The following is a 27,780-nucleotide window of genomic DNA, read 5'->3' on the forward strand; positions in this document are numbered from 1 at the left end:
ATTGAGATCAAACTCTAAATGATGACTCACAGGCTCACTTTCTTATAGGGAAGTATACAGCCCGGCGTTACACCACCAGCGCTCCTGACACAAATCAAAGTTCACATGATGATTTCTGCAGCCGTATCCTTGCTATCCTGTCCAATAATAACCAGCCAATAATGATAGGACACACATCAAGAGTACTAGCAGCATAATGAACTTCCTGCATGCTGATGGAATCAGTCTATTTTCCTGTCTTCCGTTTAATAGCACAGATCTAAGCTTTGCATAATAGGTTTTGAAGTTGCTTTTGCTCCTTGTTCTAAAGTTGTAATAACTCAGCTCTGGCTGTCTGCTTTATCCTGTTCATGAGAGAGCAAGCACCTCAACTGACATGTTCAAATTCAAAACAGCTAGTTTTCAATAAATGAAAATGAACATAATTCATTTTCCATTTGCACACTGGATAAAAAACAGAACAGTGATCTTCATGCCGTGCTGTGCTGTGCAGAAACTGAAAGTGACGGTTAGGGTGCTCTCCTCCAATTTACTGTGATGTATCGTAACATGGATGTGCACACGTTTGTTTTCCCTCCCTTTTCCCTGCTGTGAAACAAATTTGATTTTTTAATTTTATACTGATATAGGGGAGCTGTGGAGGGGAAAAAACGGAATGGGATTGACAGTGTCTGTGTGTGTCTGAAGGTGTTTGTGTTGTGTGTCAGCATGAATATTTCAGAAGTGCCTCACTGACTGTCTGCTGTCAAGCATTACAAGAATGAGGACACACTGATCTTTTGGGAGAGGATTTATGGAGATGGACAGGCAGCTAAAGGGGGAGAAAGAGTGCAATGACACTTCTGCATGATGAGCACATTATAGTGCACGTGTGAAAAGCTGTGGATCCTAAAGGTAAAAAGTGTAACTGCAGAAATACAACTATTTAAAAAATACCTGTATTTTGCTGGCACAAGAACGGCATTAGATTTACTTTTGAAACTTAGAAGGTATCTACAAACCATCCATCTTCTTAACCTATTCGATTTCCTTCTTGAGTCACAGGGTCACTGGAGCCCTGAAGGCCAAAAGGCAGGCTCTGAATGGTTTGATCTAAAACATGCAAATAATGAATGGCGGTAGTGTGAATTTTTGTGTCATACTGTCCGGACAGATTGACTTAAGCTCTGCAGGTTCTTGGTTGTATCTGTTTCACAGTGGAGGTCAGTAAGCTGGAGCTCAGTGTGGATAAGCAACCTTAAGTTAGTCTTAAGTGAAACAGCTCTACGTTTTACTTGCTAATGCCCTTTTGCTAATACCATTAAAGCCAATATCGACATGTCAGGTCTGTGTTTGTCTAATCAGGTTAACAAGATACTACAGCAGAGAGTAAACATAGGGAAACGTTGACATGAGTTGTGCATGCAGAAGTCATGTTTGAGTCAAACCAAACCATTGGAAAAGAGGTAAGCCTGCCCACACTTCCTATACTCTCTCTGTCCCATTAGCTTACAGCCTCTCCCAATCCCAGCCTAACATTACCAATGCAACAACAAAGAAGAGCAATACTGGAGCTATCCAGCCATACAGTTTTAGCCAGATGCAAGCTTGAATGAAGAAAACAAAGATGTATATGGATCTATTTGTCTACAAGTGGATGCATCGGTGGGAGCTTGTGGTCCGCCGACTTTAGCACCTACATCACTTTGACAAGCTTTTTTTAACAGAATTTTTGCATCTGCTCCTGATACACAACAATTTGAATAAAGAAATACTCTGAAATGCAACTTTCAGCTTAATTTTCTTAAATATATGTCCTCCATCTTAGGAAAATTGCCACAAGAAAGTTCAAAAACCAAATTTTCATTGGTGTGAGCCAATAATCTAAATTTTATTTTGCAGTCCAGCAAAAATATCTATATATTTATTTGAACTCACTCTTGATAAATATATGGAATGAATGTTTCTGGCTCGCTGAGACCAAACTACAGTATTTACGTCATAAAGTGTATTTGCACTGATTTTCTTTTTGCTATCGCCTTAGTTGTTTATCATCATTACTACCTATGAAACAGCATCATAGAAGAAACTTGTCTCCTTGAAAGGTCTTTAGTTTTTAGCTGTAAAAAAAAAGAATTCCGACACAATTTAATGTCCTTTGTTTCTATTTTAGATAAGCAAGATCATTTATGGAAATGTCATTCTATGATTACAAACAGGTTGCCTGTGCTTCTGTCTAACCCGTCTGCCACCAGACAAAATACTGCTGTGTGTGTGTTGATAATGAACATTTCCTACACAATCACTGAGCTTGTTTGAACAATAGTCATTGCAAAGACCAAAGATGTTTCCTGATGAGATAACAATACCTATTTAGGTTAGACTTAGGGCTACGTTGCAAATTTAGATCATTTTTTTCATTAAATTGGGCAATAAAGTCCAGTTAAGATTGGTTAGGGTTAACATTAATAAAAATAATTATTTTTAGCAAAAACTGATAAGCCTTGGGCGCATTTGTGTTTGCACAAAGCAGCATTTAAAAATATAGACCACATGTTAAAGTTTAAGGTCAACTAAATCTAGTTCTGATATTTAATTTATGACACCTCATAAATTATTACATTTTAGCATCCCACCGAAGAGGATGACATTTTTTATTCTTAGAAATAAACCTTGCAGCAACATGACAGCACAGTGAGTGCAGCGTTTAAATAAACAACAGTACATGAGTACTGGTGACCTTTGCTTTCCAAAAGAGGCTTCCACCTAGATAACAAGTATGACAGTTGTACACTAATTACCATTTACTTGTACTGTGGTGTAAGCAGTGTGGAGAAGAAAGAATAAAAGCTGATTCTGTTAAGCATACTAATAAAACAATAGTAAAAAAAAAAAAAAAGAGTAGAATATTTTTAAAGCTCTATTTTTAAATGCAGACTGGAAAAACAGGCCTGGAAAAACGCCTGAGTAATTCACTGGATGACACTTCCCCCAACTGCTCCCCCTGTAAGATCCAAGTTCCTGCATCTTAGAGGTCTTCTCCTTGTGCCTCAGCACATCTGTTCTCAAACCAACCCTTCCATATTTATACTCATTTTTGCCTATTCAGGGTCACAAAGTTGCTGAAGCCTACACAGCTACTGTCAGGTGAAGGTGGGGATCACTCTACACCTGTCCATCCACTCAGAGACAGATGACCACTCACATATTCACACCTGAGGGACAATTTAGTCACCAGTTAATTTATTAACCTATTAAGCATGTCTATGGACTGTGGGAGGAAGCCAGATCACCCAAAGAAAACCCATGCATGCATGATGTGAACATGCAAGCCACAGACAGAAAAGACCCAGCTGGGATTTGAACCAAGGCTTTCTAGCGTTGAGGACAGAGTGCTAACCACTACACCGACCTGCAGCTTCTCAAAATATTAAATTATACTATATATGTTATAATATTAGACCATAAAAGTCACAACAACAAACAGATTATATTATTTTGGGGAAAGAAATACAGATTTATTGTGTCTTGGGAGATCTTAACTGATATTTTAAAAGTCATGCCTTATAATGTAAAAATCTGTTATAACCAGGCAGTTTCTTGGATAAAATGTGATCTGAAGGTAAATATAAAGTTAATAAACCAGTCTAATTTCCCTTGATGATGTGATTGAAAGATAAACAGCCTGTGTGCTACTGCATGTGAGCACATATGAGGCTGGCCACAGTGCTGATCCCTGTGTAAGCCTTGGTCATTGCTCGTGGCCTGCAGGTGAGGTGACAGGGGAGTAAAGAGGCTTTCATCAGATTACAGCTCTCTCTGTCTTTCACTGGCTCTCTTTTTTAGCAGCGTATCTCTCTCTGCTTCTTCAAACTGCTTTACTTCATCTCATTTTTTCTCCTTTGCTCAACCAGTTTTAAGCTGCAGTGTTAACGTTGTGTTCAGTTCTGCAAAAATTCATTTGTCTTTTCCCAAAAGTCCAAAAGAGATGATAGAAAAGGGGAGCCATTTGAAGTTATTTTCAAATATTTTTTTATGCTCTAAGTTGTATTTGTTTGGTTTTAGGGTAAAAAAAATGTCTCTGCATAATAGAAAACCATTACAAACAAACTTAAAAAAAAGTGTGAATGTCTGGAAAAAACAAAAACCTAAAGAAAAAGCTTTAGAAATCAAAACAATCCTTTTGAGCATTGATAAAGGAAACACAACAAAAAGCATTTTTTTGACAAGGTAACAAAAAATACACAAGATTTCTACTGAAATATGAAACATTTTTTAAAGTTTTTATTTGTAAAATGCAGTTTTTTATTTATTTATTGTTTTTTAAAGATCAACTTTGGTCATCTTTTGATCTATTTTAATGGTGTTTCCAGAGGTATTTTAATATCATTAAGCTGATTTTAGCCAAAGTTAAAAAACTGTTGTTTTTAGTACATACTTTCTGCACTGTGGCAGGAATCAATCAGAAATTTGCCTCCGAGTTGTGAGTGAAACTATTGGTGCAAAGCAACCCTGACTCCTCTTCCCATCATCCATAACTGAGAGCTATCTTTTTACACTCTCTCTTGCTAGCTTACAGCCCCTCACCCCACCAACCAAACATCACCGGTACAAAAAAAAAAAATGGCGAGCAATACTGGAGGTGTCCAGCGGTACAGTTTTGAGCCACAGGCCAGGAAAACAAAGATGTACATGGATCTAGTCATCTACAAGTGGATGCATTAGAATGGAGCAGAGCAAGGAGAATGTGGCCCTCCCATTATATTTTCTACCGAACAACTATAACCTTTTTTTAAACTGGATCTTTTTTATTAAAAACACTATTTGATAGCCAGCTACACACTAAAATTGTTTACAAGATTTTTAATAGCGTTTAGCTGCCTTGAAATGTCTTATAATTTTTTTGAAGAACCTGCTGAAGACAAAACTAAATCTAAATGTCTTGTTTTCTTGAACAAGTACGATCCTTTCAGTTTTGTCTTTGTCTGTTTTTAACGCTGCCATTGTTGTAGTTTTTGTCTTTTCCATTTCATCCGCACATCATGATTAAAGCTGCAGTGTTCAAGCAAGCTGCTTATGACACTGATATATTATCAACTGACTAGGCTGATGTGCTGAACACGCCATCGCACAGCCTGTTTAGACATCCAGCAGTCAGAAACATTAGCATTTAGAGTCTTGCATCTGATCACCAAACACAGTCAATATTCGGCCTCTTTTTCAGGTCTGGTAACTCTGCATCAGCCTCTTTTCTCCAAGTAATAACTCCAGAGCTGAATGTGATGGTTTACACAGGAATGCTCATTTGTTGAAAACATGCATCTGCTGCTGCAATTTGGATGATGAGATTAGAGGGACTGAGGCAGAACAGAAAAGTTGGGGTGCTGTAAATCCAAACCAATTAGCTGAAAGATGTTAAAGAGCGGAAGGGAAGTACAGCGCAGTTTAACGATAACACAAAATCCTTTTTCCATTTCTAGAAGTATTGATTAAAGTCTGTAGCACTCATGCACACACAGTGGTCCTGAGTGAGTGAAAGAATGTATTTTTGCTTCCAGGAATGAAACAGTTTGTTTAGTCTCAAAGGGGTGAAAAACTGCAGCCTGCGGGGACATATTTCATCACTGAGTAACACGTATTAAAGAAATCATTGCCTTTACTTGATGTTGACGACGCTACTCATAGTTTTGTCTCTCTATGCCTGTCATCCATGCTTGCATTTAACTGTAACTGTTTTTTTTCCTCCTTGCTCTGCGTGTTGATGTTTCATGTGGCGGCACGAGCAACAGCACGTGTTTGCATGCAGCACAGATGAGGGCCGCCCAATCACCTCCCAGCATGGAAAACAGGATAAATCTGTGCGAGGACAGCTATGTCTGCATATAAAAAAAACAGTTCTTTGCACCAAAACGCACAATAGGGCTGATGGAACTGAAGTGTCAGCTTTGATGATATGCAAGGACTCTTGCAGCCACAACATAACAGCTAAATGCATGCATGCATTACGCCACATTGCCAGAGGCTCTTACATATGAGTCGAACAATCCATGTCAAACTACAGGCTCCTTTCGTGACACTTTCGACATCACATTGATGGACATCGACCAGTTTTTTTCTGTCTGCCAGAGGTGCTTGCATTGTTTTAAAAGGCCTGCAGTGGCGACATAATGAACACAACACTAGCACTTTAGACAATTATATGTGATGTGAGAGTTTGGGGGAAAAGGCAGCGAGAAAGACAGCACTGTTGGGTACTAATTGGATTAGGAATGACTTTACCCTTTCCCTCCCCTCCATGCTCATCCTTCTGATTCTTTGGTTCCCTTTGGATCTGTCTCACTTTTTTGTTGCTGTTATTACATTTCTCTATTTGTAGGTACATGTTATACCACTGTCATGCCATTTGTCCATTGTCTTACTGTTTTACTTTTCTTAAATCTCTCTTTTTACCAAATATTCTACATGGAAAAAGGGACACTGTCTGTCACCAACAGATTTCTGCTGATTTTTTTAGCCCATGAACAACTTCACTTGCATAACTGCAACCACACATAGCTTGGCAACACAAAGTTGTTGTTTTTTTCCAAAACTAATAACATTTTTCTCACTGTGGTCATTTCAATGTCTGGTGGAAAGCCATATTTTTCTCAGTTTGTGTACACTTGCTTCTGCATGCTTCCTTTGGACATTGAAAAGAACCTAACCAGAGACTGGAAAGGCTCCTGCTAAAAAACAAAGATGTTGGTCTGTGCAAAGAAACCCCAACCAGATTTGTCACTTATGAAAAGAAGAAATACCATAAGGAGATTTTCTCCTCTGGCTAGACTCTTACTGAACTGAGTCTGTCCCTTTGGCCAAAATCCCAAGTCTGAAGACTGGTTGGCTCTTGCTAATGGTTACATAACCATCAGCAATCAAACATATTGGGAACCCACTGGGCACGAAGACATGAGTATGAATCCCAATGCTTGTTCCCTCCCTTCTCAATGCCCGTGTATCACTTAACGTTATTACCTCACAGAGAAAGAAGGATCTTGGCATCATTGATAATGCGACAGATTCAAGCTTGGAAGAAGAGCGTAATGCATTTGTGAACATTGAAACTTGTAGGAAAACATGGTTTTACAATTATTTGGAAGTTGCAAATAAAGAAAATTCAAAAAAGCTCTACCTGAACCCTAAAAATATGACACAGCCACAAAAGCAACAACATGTTTGAACTCCAATTACTTGATCAGTTTATTTATTTACCTCCCAGTTCTTTTCTTTTCCTTTACACAAATTTCAGATTGCATTAAAGAAAACTGAAAGGGGTGTCTAAGTAAAGGATGTAATAGATGGCTTGCAGGTGACAAACCCAACAATAAATCACTCTAAATAAAAAAATGAGGCAAGATAGATAGATAGATAGATAGATAGATAGATAGATAGATAGATAGATAGATAGATAGATAGATAGATAGATAGATAGATAGATAGATAGATAGATAGATAGATAGATAGATAGATAGATAGATAGATAGATAGATAGATTTCCATTGTTTACATCCCATCCACTATCATGTCAAAGGTGTCAAATTCAGCATTTACTCTTCTGAATTATTTATTGAAGCACACCGTGCAGGATTCATCTGCCTGTCACTCTGATATGAGACCTGTGAGCTCTCAAAGTGCTCATGTCTTTTGTACTGCAAAAGCACCAAATGTTCCCTGGGGCAACGGTTTGAAAACAAAAGAGGGAAAACAATGGCAGAGTTGAAGCTGCTGTGTCCGGTCTTCACAAGCATTTGGACAGCGCAGTTTTTATTTTCGGATGGTTCTGTCATTGGACAGTTGGACTGGAGAAGATAAGATGAGGAGCGGGTAAAAAAAAACACCCCACACTTTATTTAAGGAACGCGCCCCACTTAGTTCTGTAAAAAAAAACCACGCGCCATTTATGTAGTGTTAAAACAAAATCAGTCAAATGAGGAGCAGTGGGGGGACAAAGAAAACTCACTCACCTCTGAAATGCAACATATTGTTCCCTCTTTGTCATCATCCAATCCCAAAGCAGATGAAAGGAAGCGCAGAAAATCTGATGTGGTCAGTCCGAAAAACCCAACATCACATCCCAAACCCAGAAGCAACTCCAGAATCCCCCGAAGCGAGGATAAAACAAAGCTGAACTCCTCTCTGCTCTCCCACACTCTGGGATTTAATTCGTACTCACTGCGCGCCTTCCCTTTAACAGACAGGCGCGTAACTGCTGGCTAATACCTCATGTATTATTAAACGGCATTAATGGAGGAGTGTGATGGGGGGAATGCCGCCTTGCGATTTTTATTCCATGTTTACATCATGCACCTAATTGTCTCCCTCCTAAACGACGTGAATGCGCCCTTCCTTTGTGCTGCCCGTCTCTCGGCCTCTCCGCGGGTTAAACCATTCGCGCGGCTCCAATGGGGGAGGGGGTGGAGGATGAGAGCTGTTCGTGTGACTACATGGGAACGAATGCGTTTGGTGACTCGTGGCCAAATGTTGTTATTTTCGGGGATAAAGGGACGTGGAGATTGGGAGGATGAGAGAAGAGATGGAGAAGAAGAGGATAAGGGAGGGGAAGCGGGAAAGTGAGGGGGAAGGCGAGAGAGGAGAGACATATTGGTGGATGGATGAAAGGCATACAAAGGCTAACTTCAAAGGATGTAGATAAAAAAAATATTTAAAACCATTTTAACACAAAAATAAGGCATTTCATATTTTACATAAAGAGTTTTTGCAGGAGATTTATAAATACATTAAATTAGTATAAAGCGAAAAATAATGCAACGGCGTCCGTGTTTTTGTTGGTTCAGCACCTCGGAGAGTTCCTATTAGTAGCAACCACCTGTATTAACGGTTTTCCATACATTGTGCCACGTTTCCCAAAGAAGACAAATAACGAACTACCTAAATATTTCTGGAATTTCTACAAACTAAAGTAAAATGTACCCAAACGCTTTAAAACATGTGTAGAAAACATTTGAGTTTTTTTTGTTTGTTTTGTTTTTAGACATTTCGTATCATCTACAAAAAAAAATTTTTTATTTAAAGGCCTTCTACATTTTTCTAGTCCATTAAAAACATCTAAAAAAACAACCTGAACAGACATAAATATATGTCTATGGTTTGGTTTAATAAATGGAACATGCATGTAGCGCCCCCTACCGGTTGTAGATTTACCTGCACAAAGGAAACGAAACAGTCAACTTATGTGGTCAAAGTTTCTTGTTTAAATGACAGAAAATATGCACATGAAAAGATTGAAACTTTATTTATAAGACACAGTTTTTTTCGATTTTTTATTCAAAACAATAAAATAAAGCAAAGCTTTCTAGTTTATTGAATTTATAATTCAAAAATAATAATAATAATAATAACATATTGTTTTTGCAGGTTAAACGTTAAACTGGAAACAAGTAAAATGTTTTTTTTTTTTTCTTGAAGTTCTTTTTTTTAAAATTCAGCTTCGTGCTTTGGACGTGTGAGCGCGAGAGCATCTGTGCCTTTAAGATCATCTCTCAGCATCCTCCTCCTCTGACAGGGACACATCCAGCGCAGTACTAGAGAATACATCCTAGTTCTCCTACCACACACGCACACGTCCTCCTGTAGATACACAAGAGCATAACACCGCCCGGGTTCATTTTCTGATCACCCGCTCATTGGACATTGATGCATTTGCATCCGCGGACACTGTAGCGGTCCCTGCAGATCGTTATTGCTTTCATTTCCCTCCTTCCCGCATACAAACCAGCGTTACAAGATGGCTGAGCTGAATTTGGGGAAAGGGCTAACCGCTGGGAAAGTGGCCAGTAACGTCCAGAAGAAGCTGACCAGAGCTCAGGAGAAGGTAAGATTGCGTCTGCTTGCATGGGAGCTTGGAAATTCCGTACTTTTAGGCCTCTGCACGGGGCAAATGGCAGTGCAACATCCACCGCCGGGGCGCAGTGTCGCATCACGACATCATTAACCCGAGAGGAGACTCTCTGTGTGCAGTGATATTCAGTTCATATAACACCTGCATTTGAAATATTGCCTTCTGTACAGCACACGCGTCCCCACTGCAGTGACACAGGATACGGCCTATAATTCTGAGGCTGCATTTCTAGGTCTGCTCGTCACTACATGTAAACTTGTAAACGGTTAAATCCTGGTTTTTTTTACGCACGTTCTGACTAAACAACCTTAATAGACTACAGTTATGATCTACAGTACAAGAGGACATGCTGCCATAACTGAAAAAAGGCCTGTGCGTTTAAGCAAATGCACCGTACCCTAAATACACGCTAGAGGGCGCCTTTTTAACAAATAATCAAGACGTGCTGCAGAAAATTGGCATTTTAAAGTAACGACAATAAAAAAGTTTTTGAAAAAAATATAAATATAACTTTTAAGCAACATTGACATTGTTTTGATTCTGTCAAAAGTACTTTTTGTGGCCCTAAACTACTTCCCTTTTTGTGTCATATTATACCAACTCCATATATCATGTTCAGTCACATAAAGGCTTAATGTGTAAAATGAAGTGGAGCCCAATCTAAACTAAAAGCAGGAATTCAGTACAAGAACACGCTTATGGGGTTCTGTTTTATGTTTTCCTATGGAGTAATTCAAGGTTTTTTGTGTACAGGTTCTACAGAAACTGGGCAAAGCCGACGAGACCAAAGATGTAGCCTTTGAGGAAGGAGTCATCAACTTCAACAAACAATATGTGAGCCTATAGTCATGCAGCTCCTCATATTTCTAATGTACCAAGACATCTATCAGGCCATTGAGCAGCTGTTGACCTCGATATACTGTAGCTTGCCTGCCTATTTAAGACGAACCTCCAGCCTACTGTATTGCACTTTGATGAGCCTCAAATATTGTGTTTCACCTCCAGACTGAAGGCAGCAAACTCCAAAGGGATCTACGGGCATACCTGGAGGCAGTAAAAGGTAACACATATCTCTTATAAGAGCACAGCTGCATTAAAAAAGGCTAAGTAAATCATTAAATAAGCTTAATTATTGTTATTATTATTTTAGCAATGCATGAGTCCTCCAAGAACCTGCAGGCGTGTCTTGTCGACATGTATGAGGAAGATTGGTACGGCAATAATGAGGTGGATTCCATCGCAGAGGTCAGAAAACAATGTTTACTCCCAGCAAATATTGAAATGACAAAGATTATCTTTGTGTGTGAGAGTGACAGGGATATTCTTTTTATTTAGAGGTCAAAAGCAATAACAATTGTTGATTAAAGAGGTGCATTGTGTGGACATTACAATGGCTCCTTCTATTATGTGTATGTGTGTGAGAGAGATGTATTGCTGTTCCTTTGGATGTACCGTAATAAAAAAAAATCAGTAAATAAATTCAAGGAAAAGGGTAATTCTGTTTTACATAGTGCCAAATCATAATGATAAGCGTTGGCTGATAAGCGTCCCTATAACAAAGAGAATGACAGTGATCTTAAATAACCTTCAGATGTGAGTGTGGATGGATGTTTGTCTCCGTGTCTTCACACCTGACAGGGAAGTAGGACAGCTCAAGCTCTCTTTTGGCCCTGAAGAAAAAAAGCACTGTTGTCCTTTAACAGCATTTTAATTTTAATTAAGAGAAAATTATGGCTATTGCATGGCTTGGATACCATTTTGACAATACAGGCGAATCAACTGACAGGAGAAACTGAAATGATCTAGAGTTTTTTGGGGTTTTTCGGCATTTTTTAAAGTTTCCTAACTATTTGCATTTCTCTGCTGTGCATTTCTTGCCCAGTCTGTTTAAGTTACTGTAGTTTCTATCGTTATAAGGCAAAGTTTAACCAAAACGCAAAATGTAAAAATGCATTTTCTGTTGATCAAATTTTTAGATCAATTGAATTGGTTAGTTCAAAAGGGGCCCAAGTCCAACACTTTTTTCAAAATAGAGATATTATATGTTCTATGGTCTTCAAGGGAAAAACTATCTGATTATGTGCAAAAAAGTCCCAAGTCCGTTGTAATGTATTGACAATGCTTGACATTTAAAATGCATTAAGTGGAAAATTCCTGGACTTGGGCCTCTCTTGAATGGGTTTTGCTTTATCCCATAGATGGCAGCACTAGTTATTCAATATGGCAGTGCCCCTGTTTAATTCAAGAAGGGCCCAAGTCCAGAGACTTCAGTTTGCTAATCCTCTGAAATTATAAAAGTGATGTAATTCATTTTATAGCATTTGTAAGCTATGAACTGGTGCTAAACCTGGGTAAAGTATTAATCATTTGGTGTAGCCTCCTTTTAATATATGCAATTAAAATCATTTCCTGGAAAAAAAAAACTCTTAGACTTGGGCCCCTTTTGAACTAACTGATTCAATTTTTCTATAGAGCTGCTACTTGTGTCTTTTTTAGACCAATTTTCTTTTCTGTTTATAATGTGTAAAATTTACAAATGAAGTTATAAGGAAGTTCCACCTTTGTTTATAAGTAATGCGATTTAAAAAGTATTTTCAATGGAAATGTTAAAAACATTAATCATAAATTTATCAAAATCATCAATCAAATTGTAAACGTCAAAATCTAAGAATTATCTGGGCACTGCAGCTCTTTTTAGAAATACTGTCTTTGTTATACTTTGAACTTCATTTGATAAACCATCAGTCTTTCTATCTGTCTTCATTCCCCTCATTTTTTCACCCTCTCATCATCTGCACTCACAGATCTAAGAGTTCATAAGATCCATTTCTGCATAAAAATTGACTGGGAAAAATCGCAACATGCAGCTGAGCTGAAATTAAAATGCGATGACAGCGTGAGAGGGTTTAGGATCAGAACTGCATTTTTCAGCATCACTTTGATAAAAAGTGTTTTCAGTTTTTTATTGTATTTATAATTTTGGTATAATGTCAATATGTTGGTGTCACTGTGAGAAACAAGAAAAACCCTGACAAAAAAAGGAGAATACTGTATTTATATAGACAAATATTGCTGTTAGTACTGGGGAAGCTAATGCCAGAGTAAATTTATCAGAGGGAAGTTTACAGTTGAGGTTTTTAAAGTCAAAGCAAATGTCACAAAGCATTGGAACAGTTGATTTTATAACCTCAATCTAATACAAAGCAACAGAGCAGCTTTTCTTTTTGTTTTTTCTGGTTGTGTACAAATCTTTGTTCACCAATCCTCCAGGACTGTGATGTTCTTTGGACCGATTATCACCAGAAGTTGGTTGATCACGCTCTGATCTCCATGGATACTTACCTGGGCCAGTTCCCTGATATAAAGGTAATCATAACTGCTGTCAGGAATTAGCAACAAGATTGACATCTTAACCATTAAACCTGGAATGTTGTGATAAAATATGATCTCATTAAGTATGTTTGTAAAATGTTTTGACAAAAAAACATCTGTTTCTGTTTTCAGGCTCGCATTGCTAAGAGAGACCGGAAGCTGGTGGATTATGACAGTGCCAGACATAACTATGCTGCAACACACAAGACCAAGAAAAAGGACGGGGGCATTAAAATTACCAAGGTGAAAGAAAACTATAAAATAAAAGGTTTATCAATATGCATAAAAAAGGCAATTCATGAGGGGTTCATGGAGTTTTGTTTTCTTTCAGCCGTCTAGCTTGCTGGAAAGAGCCACCCCAGGGTGGGCTCAAGGAATCCTGTCTGCACACAATGTTGCTCAGAGCAGTCTCTCCAGAAGCCAGGTACCTTCATCAGCCCTGTTAGCATTGACATAGTTATAAGCAACCTTAAAGTTATCCAGCAAAGTTATTGTTTGGACACTGACACATTATTACGGGGTTACTACAGCATCATGTTTTGATACACAGGGTCTTTCAGAAACAACAACTGTAAATCCGCAGGGACAGTCATAGCAGCAGCCACCATAATACACTTTTTTGACTCAGTTGAAAACAGTTACAACAAAAAATCAAAAGTAAAAAAAAGTTATTAAAAATACACCTAATATATCTAGTCTCTCAACTGCTTTCAATAGAATCTAATCAGGGCATCAAAGAATTTAGATGACAACAGTTAAAAAGCACAAGTTATTTTTTTTAATTTTTTTGCCACAAAGTATGTTAATTATTTGTTTTTCCCCCCAGCATATGTAAACAAATAAACAAACAACAAAAAATATATCCACGGCTAACATTACCTTTAATTCGTTTGATCTGTTTTAAAGGCATCTGCTCACCTGCCACCTAGTGGTGCTAAGGTGTTATAACATAGTCCAGAGCTGAAAACCTTCATCCAAGCCTGTGCTTGTTGATAAGCAGTGGATCTACCTTTTAACTATTCTAGGAGGAAGGAAATATGGTGGGAAAAAGGTGTCCATTAGTGAAGAGCCACTCATGCTTTCTTCACAAGTATCAGTTGAAAAATTTGTTTGAGGTTTTTCTCCCATTGTTGCATAGTTTTTTGGTTTTTGTTTATAACTCTAATGTTTGCCATCCTCTGAATAAAAGGAACATGTAATAGTTCCAAATTAGATTTGATAAACTTCTAAATAAATAATAGCTAATGTGTATTTCAAGCCTCTAACTCACACAAACACTAATTTTGCATGTCAACACACTTCGTGTTTATGTACTTTGTGCATACTTTAGGCTGAGGAGGAGTTGGAAAGAGCCCAAAAGGTGTTTGAGGAGATTAATCTTGACTTGCAAGAGGAGTTACCTTCCCTCTGGAACAGGTGTGCAGTCTGTGCAGAATAACTACTTTTAGGAAATGACTTTTTTTTTTACCATGGATGAACATGATTCAAGTCTCTGTGCTCTCTGCTGCATCTAGCCGTGTTGGGTTTTACGTCAGCACCTTCCAGAGCTTGGCGGGGTTCGAGGAGAAGTTTCATAAAGAAATGAGTAGGGTAAGATTAATCTGCAAACTTCCATTCCTTGCGGAGTCTAGTTTCAGACAGATAAGAGGAAAACGCCTCATGTGGGGATTGTAAGGTAAAAAAGAAGCAGAAATAAATCATATGTACATAATTTTATATGAATTGATGTTTGCACTGGTATATTTTTTTAGTATATACTGGTATATTTTCTTACAGTTTATTGTCTTCTTGACAGCTGGATACAGATTTGTATGATGTCTTGGTAAAACTGGAGACAACAGACACAACCAGGTTAGTGAGCAATGACGAAACTCCTTCAGTAATGAGCCCTTTATTAAAAAGAGAATAAAAATATATAAAAAGTTTAGCTACTTATAGTTATATGTTTGTGTAATAATCTACCAATGACTCAAATATGCCATCTCAATTGTTTGAACCTTTGAATAAATTAGTAATGGTTACTCAGCAGAATTAATATTTGCAATAAAACATTTCTAATTACATGTTGATTTAACTATCCAGTAGCCTATGTAACAGGTTTGCAAACGCTGTTTACTAATTTCCTTTAGTTTACTCACTTTAGCTATTTTAATTTTGCCATTTAAGGCACATGTGTGACCCACAGAAGCTACTCTCTCTGTGGAGAAACCAAAAAACATCTAGATTTTTTTAAGTACAAAAACATTTTTTTCTGCAAGTCACTTTAAAATAAAACGGACAGTAGATGTATTGATTTATGTCTTCTTGGTCCAGTGTGAAAACGATTTCAGCCTCAACAGTTGTTATTGTCATTTGCCTGAGCATTGGCACAAATATCTAATCAATCAGTGAATATAATTCAATTCTAACCATCTCGGAAAACGGCGTAAGGTCAAATTGGGCTTCAAATGTGGTTTTGGTATCTTTAAAGTGTCCTACGATGAGTTTTGAATGTTAAAATGTTTTACTCCAATGTTTACTTTCTGGAAAATCTTTCTGCAAATCTTCATAAAGGCCTTGCCTTTAAGCCTCAGGTGACCAAAAGTTTCTGAAACGCTCAGTCCTACTTTTCTGGAACATTATCTGTGTAGTCGAGTAGATGCAATCAATGTTTTTGCTGCTAATCAGCAGCATCAATTAGGGCAAAAGAAACCAACAAGAATGAACCTGAAGCCACTCCTGAACTTCCTCTTTTCAGCAAAGCAGGTAACCGCAATATCTCGGCATCGGGACCAAGCCTGAGGTAATTGGTGGAGACTATGGCAACAATAGTGATATGACTCTGTCTGTCTGTCCAACGTCAATGTGTCAGTCAGTCTGGAGGCGTGGGAGCTGTCACTGGAACCAGTGATTGTGTGAAGTGATAACACAAAGGCCGAATCCGAATTCTTGCCCCACCCCTCTGGCTTCTCCCTACCCCTCCTATTGTAGTGGCACTTGAAGCTGTAGTGGTGTCCAAACTTCTTTTTTTAAGGAGAAGCTGTAGTGACTTAGGGTTAGGTATCCCTCTGCGGGGAGGGAGGAGAAACGCATTTCATCACATGGTTTTGTTCTGAAGCACTGACATTTACATTTAAATTTAAATAATGACCGTTATTTGTGCATGATTTTTTAAAGTTATAAAACTGATGTTATGTATTTTCCGAGCGCCAGCAGCTCAGTTCTAACGTAGATGACCTTTTGATGACATTAAGTGGTAATAACGTCCGAATTTAAAGACACAATCATTTTCCAGAACTCTCCGTTTGGAGGGCTAAATGGGCAGGGGTAGGGAGAAGCCGGAGGGGTAGGGGAACAATTTGGATTCGGTCAAACACATTTCGGGATCACTCAGAGCTGGAGCTATAAAGGAATTGACATAGTTGGTATCTTCTTCCTTGGTGTGTTCAGTTCCTCTGTGGGGAGCCACAGAAAAAGAAAAGAAAATGTTTAAGGCTCCTTGTTTTAATGCTTAAAATGTTGAACACATGCATGACATTATTTTTCTTTTTAGCAAAAGATGCATCTATTGGGCAATTCAAGATAATTAAAAACTTCCTAATGCAAAAATTGTGGCAGCAGGCATGTGCGCCTGCTGTTGACTCCTTAGATATCTACAGCTCTGATTTGTACTTTTGTCTCTTCTGTAAAAATGAATGTTTTTTTTTTCCTGTGCTCACTTGTCAGGTTAGGCACAAACAAAGCCTGTTTGCATGAGAGGAGATGAATAAAAATAGGAGTGGCAGACCTTTCTTGCATGATAGCTCTTGCAAAAACAAATTCTGCTTGGTGTATTGTAACGCACGCTTCTGTAACATTTCCTATTTGTCTTCTAGCTTGTGTTTAACCACATTAACCTCTTTTCTCTTTGTTTCTCATAGTTTTTTTTTAAATTAATATTACATTTTTCTAAAATTGCAAATTTTTTCCTTTGTCGTTTTTTTTTTATTTAGTGGAAAGGAAGCAACTAACCACACCCTCAGACCAGGAGGACCACCTCCGATCCCAAAATCACCATCCAAGGTAGAAACACCCTCAAAGTAAAGTTTTTAGATCAGAAGTTTCACTAAAAGTCCTATTTGCATGAGAAAGTTAAGTAATTATGTTCAGAAAGTTTTTCTAATTTGCTATTTGTGCCCAACTAAAAAACATGCTTTACTGGAAAAAAGATGTATTTTTAATTCCTTTGCAATAATTTGTCACAGTTACAACATTTCCGGGTGAAAAATAAAAAACGTTGCCCCTCTTCCTTGTAACATATTGTCAAACAACGGGAAACAAATTTCCCATGTGTGGGATCAATAAAGTAATTCTGATTCTGATTCTGAAACTGCTCATTTTTGTCTGGATTTTAGTTGAAACCAGCAGTGCCTCCTCCACCAAAGGCGACCCCGTCCAAGGAATTAAAAACAGAGAACATCATCAACCTGTTTGATGCTGCAGCAACTCCTGATATTAGCGTCACCTCACCTACAGAGGTAAGTGAGCAGCTGATGCTACATTTCTAGACAGTCCTTTCCCCTTTTCTGGTCACATCTCTTAAACATTCTGGCCTTGTTAAATAACTATTCTACTCTATTCCATTCTATTGGGTTTAACACAGTTAGCCAATGAGCGCTCCTGTCCCTGTTGTTATCAGTTTGACAGTCTTGCAGTCAGCAGCCTTTTGGATTTGGACCTGGACTCATTCAGTGAAGCAACCAAAGTCCCCACGGTTGGACAGGTGGATGATTCATGGCATGAATGTAGAGATCCCACAGACCCTTTTCTTTACGACATGCCAGTCTTCCCAAAAGATTTCACATTCTATTCAGAGACAAAGTTCCTGTCATGACATTTGAATCCAAAGGAACTTGTTTCACTGCAATATAAAGTGTCCTATCCACCCAAAAAAAAGCAAATGTAAACAGTTTTCTTTAGCTTTCAAAAGATTTTGGCTGCTTCCTGTGTGGCTGGGAAACTTTATATGCATTGAAATCAACGTCATAGGTCTCGATACAACGGGAAATCGCTTGGAAAGCTGGCCATCAACTGGGGTGTTGCTTGCACTGCTTCTTTCCAAACTGGAGATGGATAACGGCATGAGAATTTGCTTCTAGTGACCACTTCTTTGACTTTAGCACAAATCCACAGATCACTCGTAGCATGTATAGCAGCTCGTTCTACAGCCCAATTTTGCTCTTTTCTTTCCCTCAGGACTGAGATAGACAATTTTTTAAAGTCAAGCACATTTAAAGTTTAGAACCAAATTGTTGAGAAGTAGCTGATGTTTACCTAAATCTAATAATTTGCACTTATACACTACATTCCCTTTTATTCACACTTTAACAAAAATGATGAGTTTTTTTATCCCTTTAATATTTTTATATGCAAAATTTTGCCTCCGACCAAATAATAAATGGAGACAAATGTGTCTGAATGAAGTGAGACATCCAGCATGCCATTTATCAATAGTAGCTCTAGAAATTATCTTGATAAACAAAAGATGCCGATTCTATTGAGCCTCTTGGTGTGACTGACAATCCACACATTATTTCACCAGCCTTATTTCAGTTTTGACATCTTGTGTTTATATCCAAATTATTTGAATACATTATTTAGATTACTGAATAGTTGAAGTTTAGTTTTTTATCTGCGTCAAGTTTTAAAACTTTAAAAAATAAAATGTCTTCTTAGATGTTGCAAACTGGAGCGAATATCAACATTTTCCTTTCTGCTGGACATTTCAGCAAACACATCTTACTTCAGCTCCCATAGGAAGGCTTCTCTGATCCAAAAAAAAAAAAGGTTAACTTTTTGTTGTCATTCTTTGGCAAGAACACTATTTGCTTTGGTTTTAGCTGTCTAACCTTTGGCTGGAATATTCACTGATCTGGTAACTTTTATGTAGTATTATTGTTTAGGCTTAGCCCTGTGTTAAAATCTATTTATGCTCCTTCCTTCTGAATGAATGTTACCTATCTTTCTTTTTTGGAGACCTTGTGCTTTGAGATTGTAGTTTTAGAGCATGGGCCTGCGGTGGAGTGCGTTATTGACAAAACAAGCAGGACCTTCGTTCTCATACCTGCCTTTCTAATTTTACTGTTTTTTTTTTGACAGCCTGCAAACTGGGACTCATGGGTAAGCATATGCCTCTGATTTAAGCATAAATGAAATGTTTTTTTTTTTAATTCATGAAATCTCTTTAATTGTTATTTGTTTTTTGTGTTCATAAAAAAAATAAATGTTATTCAAATTGCCCACTAACAGTTGTCCTCATATTTCTACCATGAAAAAATAGGCTAAATAAATCAAGTGGTCCAAAAATGTCACATTTATTTGAATTATTTGGCTTTTAAATTGAACAACAATCCATCAAAACTGATGAGCCACATTTTCCTACAACATTCTCCAGTATTTTACAAATTGTGTAAACATATGAGCACAACAGCCATTACAAAAGTCATTTCATGTCTTTTCTAATAGCTCTTCCATGTTTCGTTTGTCTTCCCCAAATCTGTTGGTGTTGTCTTTTGTCTGCAGTGTTTGATGTGATCATTTAACACAAAATGTTGATGTACAACACAAATGGAACTTGGAGATGAACTTGAATCAGTTCAGTTCTAACTTGAGATTTTGCATCGTTATTTACAGTGTCCATAATGATTTTGAGCACGAGCGGTGATGTGTAGAACTGAAACTCATCCAAGAGTGATTGTACAATGCAACTGATGCAATGACAAATGTACTAACGTGTAACTGAGTTAACTTCTTCACTTTAAGTTTTCCTCTCATATCCATCTGTGCTCACATGTAAGGCTGTTAAACTATAAAGTTTGTGTAGATTCTCATTTATCCATCAAAGTAGATGTTAAAAAAGCAGTCATCTACATGATTTCCCTTTTTTTTAATGAAAACTCATTCTTACATGTGACATAAATGGATGTTTTTATTTTGTGTTAAAAAAAGTTGGGTGAAGTTGCTTTTTTTTCTATGTATTGTTTTTTTTTCTTAAAAAAGGGAATGGTAGATTTAAAAGAATGCATAGGGCAATTTCACAAAGCACTGTTTGTATAGACCATGACCTGACCCCTTTGTTTGTCTCATGCACTGTAAGACAGATGTGTCTCCTCTGTCAAATGGCTCTATCATATGAAAGCTTTTAATAAAGCAGCACTGGCTAAAAGAGGGATGACACTTCTGCTCTTACAGAGGCCCCCCTCCATCTGAAAATAGGACTCCCCCCATGCTTTCTGTTCTCTGTCAGAGGATTAAAATTTGTCTTCTGATGGGAAAAAAAAATACATTTGTGTTTTTCCCCCGCTTTTCTTTAAACTCCCACTCTGATCATTTTTTGATCTACTTTAAAAGCGTTTCCAGCTGTCTTTAAATTATGATTCTTCAATTTTTAGCCAAAATCAAAGAACCTGTGTCGTTTTCTGGGACATAGTTTTTCTGCTAAGTGGCAGGAGTTCATTAGCAATTTGCTTCTGAGTTGTGGCTGGGATTGTTGAAGTAGAGTTGCCCCGCCCTCCTTCCCCTAACATTGCTTAGAGCTTGAAGCAGGGAGCTAGTGGCCCACTGAGGCCTCAACAAACAGGCTCTTTTTCAAATGGCAAACTGCTCCTGATTCACAATATAAAATGAAAAAATACTCCAAAACAAAATTTTGAACTCCAATTTCTTTATATATGTCCCCATCATCAGAAAAATGCTACGAGAACATCTTAAACACACCAGTATCATCAGAGTGGGTCTTTAAAGTCATTTGCTTTACCTATTCTTGAAATGATCCTTTTCTGTATTGATAAAGTATGACATCAATACTAATGTGAAATATTTGCTTATGACTACCTCCCAAACAAAACATCATCTCAAACCTGCTTTTAATTTTTCTATTTGTTTTTTTTATTTACCCCTAATAGTTCAGATAATTAACGAATCACATTATCATAAACCTCTTAATTTGTGATTGCTCAAACTTTTCTACATATTTTTAACATTATGTTTGTGAGAACTGTTTTTAAGAGGCAGCCGTGTTCAGAAAAAGTTGGAATAATGTGTAACATTTACTCGTGCTTTCAGTGTCAGTAAAGATAAACTAGCATTTGCTCTAAAATCCTTCCACTGAAGCAAATTTCACTTGACTAACAAATGCAAGAACGGCCCCAATTTGAGGTAAAGTTTGAATAATATTTTCGCAAGACTTTATAGAAAGAAATTGTTTTAAGATCTGATATTTAACCACTGTTTTAAATCCAGCCCACAATCCAGTTTTGGATTTCATGATGTGTTCATGATTTTCTTCATATTCATGCCAACTTTTTCTTTACATAGTTTTAATTAAATCCCTTTGTACTTATGTGCATTCTTAGTTTGACTGTAGTCTTCTGCTGTTCATTTTGTTGTGCATTTGTCATGCGCAACAAAATATTGTACCATGTAACCCCTTTTGCCCTAAAAAACACATTTCCTTGATATTTTTAGTCATTAAATTCGTTTATTTATAAAGTGGACCTATTATGCGTTTCATGCTTTAAAAATATTCAGTTCTATAATGTTGACTTCGGATGTTTTATTTTGTTTTGTACTGATTGGAATGGATTGAGTTGAAAAATGTGTGTGTAGTTGTACTTTTGAGTTGTTTGTACCAATTTCCTACAAATAATGTATTTTCAAAGCATTTCCTGCATGTACTTTTACAAAGAGCAGAATTGCTTATTTGATTACGTACTCTTTACAGTGTGCAGGCACAATTATGTTCTAAAAAAATGGCTCAAAACATGATTGGCTGTTTCACTGTGCTAGTACAGAATTCTTTACCTTACAGTTTTTAACTTAGCGTAATTTGGCCTTTCCAAAAATTCTTCTTTTTCGGAATTTTTTTTTTTTTTATATATAATTAGTCTTCAAATAAATGCCAGCCTTTTTCTAAATTTATTTTATTTTTTCGCTTTGGAGGAGGCCGGTATTTTGTGCCAAATAAATTTCTCTATCACAGATAGGGGCATTTACAAAGCCAGAGTATAATATCTTCAGTTTAGTTTTTGTGAAACGTGGATAGTATGTTGAAGCTTAACTTTGCTAAGAAGTTAAAATTTGTCACTACATCTGTGCTAAATTATCTTTCTATCCATTCCTAAAGTTTTGCTTAGACCTAAAGGGTTAAATAGATAGAAAAAAACAGCATAATAGGTCCCTTGTGATTTTTCCTTATCCTCCTGCATTTTGTTTTGAGAATTTTGCTTATCAGTTTAACTTGTGCCCGTACTGTAACATGAACAAAATAAAACATTTCCCTTCTGATTGCGTGAAACCTGACCCTTACCCTTTAGCATGAGGACAATGAAGCCCCTCAAGAAGAAACCAAGATGCACTATGATCCTGTTGCTGCTGCTGTTGAGGCCTGGGGAGACGATGGTACCCAGCCAATCCACTATGACCCCATAGCAGCTGCCACGGAGGCCTGGGGGGATGATGAACCTGAACCAGTCCAGGATGACCCTGTGGTTGCTACCCAGGAGGGGTGGGGGGACAATGCCACCCAAGAGGCCAGCTACGAGTCTGTGGCTGAGGCAGAAGAAGGATGGAATGATGACAGAGACCAGCCAGTGACAGAGGAGCTTACTGCAGATGAAACACCTGCTGAGGAAGCTAATGTAGCTGAGGAGGAAACCCCCCCAGCTGCTGCTGTGATGGATAATGAAGAGGGTCAGGTAACGATGGAGAGAACGAAACAATGCATCTGGATAAAAACGGAACCAGATGCATTAGCTCTTGAGAATGAGGTTTAACAGTAAAATTTAAAATAATGAACAGAACTTTAACAGAGTGTGAAAAAAATGACTAGGAAAATTCTTAGGATGCATCAGGAGCAGAAACAGATGCATCATCTGTGGTAGAGAGCAATCTGAATGAGGGAGAGACAGCAATAGACGCATCTGTTTCTCGATGCATGCTGTTAGTCGTCATCACTGCTGATCACAAATGCAATGTGCAGAGCTTTATCCTCATAATTGTGCTAAAGATATAATTTTGCTGTCTATTCAACATGTCCATCTTCTTTTGAATACAATTGTTTAGACTGTTCAGCTTCTTGTCTGTTGGTGTCTTGTCTGTCTCAAACTTCTGTCTTTCATTATTTTCTCTGCATTTTTTTAATCATGCACATCTCTGCTAATTAAGTCTCTGTTATTGCTGCGTTTCTGCTTTTAGGGTGAGACGTCAACTGCTGCTGCACCAGCAGCAGAGGAAACCGTGACAGAGGAGGTAAGTGCCAAAACAGATGTATTAGCATGCTTTTTGTACTTATTTTTGAAATACATTTTTTGGTTGCATTAGAAAAAAGAAATTGCATTTTTTGAAAAAAGCTAAAATGTTTGAAAAGGGTGCCAAATTATACAAAAAAGCTTTAAAAAAAAAGAAAATAGAAGAAGAATTTCTTGTAAAATGCTTTTTTAGCAGAATGCCGTTTGGTAGACCTAAACATGATCAAATACACTGGTGTATTTACTTTTTATGTGAACTCTGCCTTTCTTCTCTGTAATTCTTGAAGACACCTGCAGCAGCTGCAGAGTCAACAGAGGTGTCCGCAGAAACTCCAGAAATGCCTCCTGGCTTTCTGTTCAAGGTAAAAGAAAATACTTCATTTATTTTAAAATGTATTTGTCATTTGTATTTAACTAGATAATATTTAGAGTGACAAGCATTTCTGACAAATGTACCTATTTATGTAAACTAAACTAATGTAAACGTTATTATCAAAAGGTCCAGGTGATGCACGATTATGCAGCTAACGATACAGACGAACTCGAGATGAAGGCTGGTGATGTGGTCCTAGTGGTCCATTTTGATAACCCTGAGGAACAAGTACGCACATACACACACACACCAAAGTTGGTCTTTTTCTTGATGGTTTTCAACTCACACAATGCAGTCCTTGAAAGCAACTTTTAACGCTTCAACACAGAAGATGTCTCCAGCAACACCTGCATAAGCACTTCACTACTGTAAAGTGTTGTATTTTAGCATATGGCTGCTTTTCTTCACTGAGAATCCATTGGAATTACGTTATTTCTCTAATTGGTTAAAGAGTTATTGTGGAAAGAATGTAAGCACTGGAGGTAAAGCTTCCAAAGCTGACGTCCTCATTACAACAGATCTCCTCACAATGTGTGTCATCTGTGAGAGGTTGCTCCTTACAAGTATAAGAGTCTAAGACAAGTACACACACACATATTTGTTTTTCACTCACACAATGCAACCGTAACCCTTGTGCTATCCTAGGCACTTTAACATTGGGAGTTGGGTCAACTAGACCCACTAGACAGTTCGCTGAACCTTTTTTCTTCAATGATTTGTGATCCTCACTGGTGTCCATGGATTACATGAAATCTTTCCACCTTTATCCACCTTTGTCATGGTAGGGAGAACACGTCAATGGAAGGATGGGGTCATCTAAGATAGCACAAGGGTTAAAGCAAGTTATAAGGACCAAACTAGATGTTTGTTTTTTTTGCTAATGTCCTCACAGGGTTTGTCAGTTATGGTCCTCAAAAGTATCAGATGAGTACACAAACACACACACAAGCACCATCACAGAGAACTCTTGTTTGTGTTTTTAGGATGACGGCTGGCTCATGGGAATGAAAGAAGATGACTGGAAACAGAACAAGGAAAATGCAGCTAAAGGAGTATTTCCTGAGAATTTTACCCAGAGGCTGTGAAAGAGGAGGGAACCTTCCTGTTATTTCTGTAGTTTTTCTTGCCTCCATCCTTCTCCTCTCGTGCCCCGATACTGTATGTCATACTCGGACTTTGGCCATACGAGCAGAGCCGTCATAGCTCTGAATGAAACCATGCATTTTTAAGGTCTGCCGCACAGTGGATCTTGGCATTTCTATAGATTTCTGCAAACTTTTGTGGATGACAGATGTAGCCATTTCACTGCTCCTGATGTTTGGCTGAAAACATTTCTACTCAGCTCTTGAGGATATTGTTATATGACCATACATCTAACATGATCACACAGGATTATTTATAGGGAAGGTTAATGGCCACAGCTGGCATATTATAACACCAATCTGTCTAAACTGAAAAAAGAGAAACTGAGCGCCATTTTTACATATTAGTGTTGCAGAGAACCCTGACAATTAGAGAAAATGAACACCTATAGAAACCAAAATAGTTAAAAAATATCTAAATTGGTTAATAGAGAGTGGAGGACACAATGTAAATGTGTTGTAAATGTTAAGCTAATTAAAAATTAATTCAGTAATTTAAAATGTTTCAAAATAACTCTTTAAACATTTTCAAGCTATTTATACAATAGTTAAAATTTTACCTCAGCAGAAATGCAGAAAATGTCTTTTTAAGGAAAGACTACTTGAGCTAAGTTGGTCAAGAAGCATTTTCAAAAACACAACATTTGTGGTTAAATTATAGACAGATGATTTAAAACATCCATGCCATTCATTATCCACGTTCCTTTGTGTTTTCTTGTTAAGAAGATAGGTTAAAGAATTTGTGATGGAGAAATTTTTATAAGATTCTGTTTATAAAGATGATACAATAACTCCAAAAGCAGCAGTTCCAAAAGGGAGGCTAAAAATGTCCAAACTGACTTCATTTTTGTGGGTCCAAAGTTGTGGTATGTTTACATCTAACTTTCAACATGTCTGACGTTTTTCAAGTTTAACAAAGATTAAAATGGCCTAATTTTCCAGACAATTAAAAATAAAAACAAAGTGACTGTGTTGTAGGACAAGAAAATATTTCCAAATTTTTAATACTAAGATTGTGAATTTTTCTCAAATTTGATAACAGTCATAACAATTAGATATTAAACTACAGTAGTTTTAAAAAATATATTTATTTTACGGCCAAAAAACATTTTCCACAACTTAAACAATCAAGGTATTACAGCTCTCAATATGTAAGCAAAGAAAGTCACAAAAAAGGTCACCAGACCACAATTTATATCTATGTTCTAACACTACATTGTGAGCAGGCTGATAGAAGAACGTGATTTCTTTAAAAGACGGAGGTGTGCAAAAAAAACAGTTAAATCAATATGTGGGAACTAAGATATGAAAATATATATTTAAGTTGATTTTTGAATTTTTTGAAGTTGCAATGAATTTTAGATATGCATGATCATGGCCAGCTAAAATGCTAGTCAACATCATTTCAAGAAGCTGCTACCGGTAGTAATATAGTCAACAGTAATCAAATGTTTAACTGAGCCAGCCTCAATCATTTAAAATGTTTTTTTTTCTTAAAAAAAGTGCCGAAAACAGTTCCCTCTTCTTGCATAGAGACTACTAAACTCAAATGCAAAGAATTCAAAATATATGCACCAGAGCAACTTCTTTTATTTTTGTATGCTGCCAAGCAATGATTACATATTATCTAATATACATATATCAACATAATTGCCAACTGAGGATGTTATGGAGTATTTTGTACTTCTGTAAGGTTTATTGCTCTCAATGTAGCTGTGTAGGTAGTTAAAATAACCAGTCAAACATCCAGTTACCAACTGAAAGAAGTTTTATGATTCTCATTTCATTGATAATGTGTAATAAGTGTGAGAGAAAAAATGTGTTTGAATGAATTTGTGTATACAAGTTGTTTGAGAAAAACATAAATCTTTATCTATAGACTATTGTTACTGGACAATACCATCAATTCTCCCAATGCAGGGATGGGGAAGATGGTTGTTGGTTTTGCAGAAAGTCTTTCTGATGGGACAGAAGCAATTCCAGCACTCCACAGGCTGGTATTATGGTTCCAGGTGTTATTGTGCATCTTGTTGTGTATAGGTGTAATTTTGCCAAGCTGTGATGGCAGACACATATTCTAAGAAGACATTCATATCTGTATGTGAGTTACTGTGAGCATGCTGACTTCCCATGTGTTGTTGTGTGTACCTGAAGACAGTGATACTTGGATCGCTTTTGAGGCAGATCGACAAAGCAACTTTGAGTTTTTATTACTTTTACTTGCCTTTTTCTTTACTCTTTGTAAGAGGGATGCTATGGGCACTAACACTGTTTGACGTTCCACTACTGTCTCTGAAATATGATTGCTGAATTTTCATCTGCCTTGCCTCAAAATATTGCTAGGTATCGTGGTCCCAACAGGCTTAAACTAGCAGGAGGCAGCTTTCATAGAGATACTGTACGTCTAAAGCCACCAGACTCAGGTAAAGAGGTTTTCGTATGGTTTTCAGTACACTTCTGACATGAATTTTTACTCACCATATTAAAACTGCATACTTCATATGTAATTTTGTTTTGATGTACTTTGATGAACGTTTTACCTGGGTCTGATTGTTTTTTATCATTATGGATCAGTCTCCTGCATTGAGGTGTTACATCTGACAAAAAGAAGTTTTTCCTGTACCCAACTGACCAATACCAAGAATAATAAATAACTTTAAAAACATAACTGGTGCAGTTTCCCTTAATTGACCTTGTTTTTTTCTTAGTATAGATACCATCTGACCAAATTCAACTCCAGAAGAATTAAGG

General features: G+C 37.3%; 2 protein-coding genes across 4 annotated transcripts in view; one reads left to right on the top strand and one right to left on the bottom strand.

Moving 5' to 3' along the window:
- Positions 1-8,400, bottom strand: part of LOC101167083 (transmembrane protein 198-B) — a 28,788-nt gene extending 20,388 nt beyond the window's left edge. The window contains exon 1 of the mRNA XM_011489659.3: positions 7,983-8,400. The gene's annotated coding sequence lies outside the window, so the exon portion shown is untranslated. The remainder of the gene's footprint in view (positions 1-7,982) is intronic.
- A 1,109-nt stretch (positions 8,401-9,509) lies between these two features.
- LOC101167329 (myc box-dependent-interacting protein 1) lies at positions 9,510-27,697 on the top strand. Of its 3 annotated transcripts, XM_011489657.3 has the most exons (19): positions 9,511-9,850; positions 10,631-10,711; positions 10,883-10,937; positions 11,028-11,122; positions 13,148-13,243; positions 13,382-13,492; positions 13,581-13,673; positions 14,580-14,665; positions 14,764-14,839; positions 15,045-15,100; positions 15,987-16,031; positions 17,221-17,290; positions 17,623-17,745; positions 19,367-19,387; positions 22,582-22,962; positions 23,462-23,515; positions 23,802-23,876; positions 24,014-24,115; positions 24,871-27,697. In XM_011489657.3, the coding sequence occupies exons 1-19, from the start codon at positions 9,764-9,766 to the stop codon at positions 24,970-24,972; spliced, it is 1,809 nt and encodes a 602-aa protein (XP_011487959.1). In that variant the 5' UTR covers positions 9,511-9,763; the 3' UTR covers positions 24,973-27,697. The 3 variants fall into 3 exon arrangements, with proteins under 3 accessions (XP_020568634.1, XP_011487959.1, XP_011487960.1); XM_020712975.2 differs by lacking the exon at positions 15,987-16,031 and having other exon boundaries at positions 9,510-9,850; XM_011489658.3 differs by lacking the exon at positions 22,582-22,962 and having other exon boundaries at positions 9,513-9,850.
- The last annotated feature ends 83 nt before the right edge of the window (positions 27,698-27,780 follow it).

This window comes from Oryzias latipes, chromosome 21, assembly GCF_002234675.1.
Source record: "Oryzias latipes chromosome 21, ASM223467v1".
Taxonomy (NCBI): domain Eukaryota; kingdom Metazoa; phylum Chordata; class Actinopteri; order Beloniformes; family Adrianichthyidae; genus Oryzias; species Oryzias latipes.

What these genes read in the sequence shown, in the direction of transcription:
- LOC101167329 (XM_011489657.3), top strand. Translation starts at nt 9,764, where the DNA reads ATGGCTGAGCTGAATTTGGGGAAAGGGCTAACCGCTGGGAAAGTGGCC. An exon ending in TTACCTTCCCTCTGGAACAG is followed by an intron (nt 14,666 to 14,763) that starts GTGTGCAGTCTG and finishes TGCTGCATCTAG; the next exon opens with CCGTGTTGGGTTTTACGTCA. An exon ending in CTCCTGGCTTTCTGTTCAAG is followed by an intron (nt 23,877 to 24,013) that starts GTAAAAGAAAAT and finishes TATTATCAAAAG; the next exon opens with GTCCAGGTGATGCACGATTA.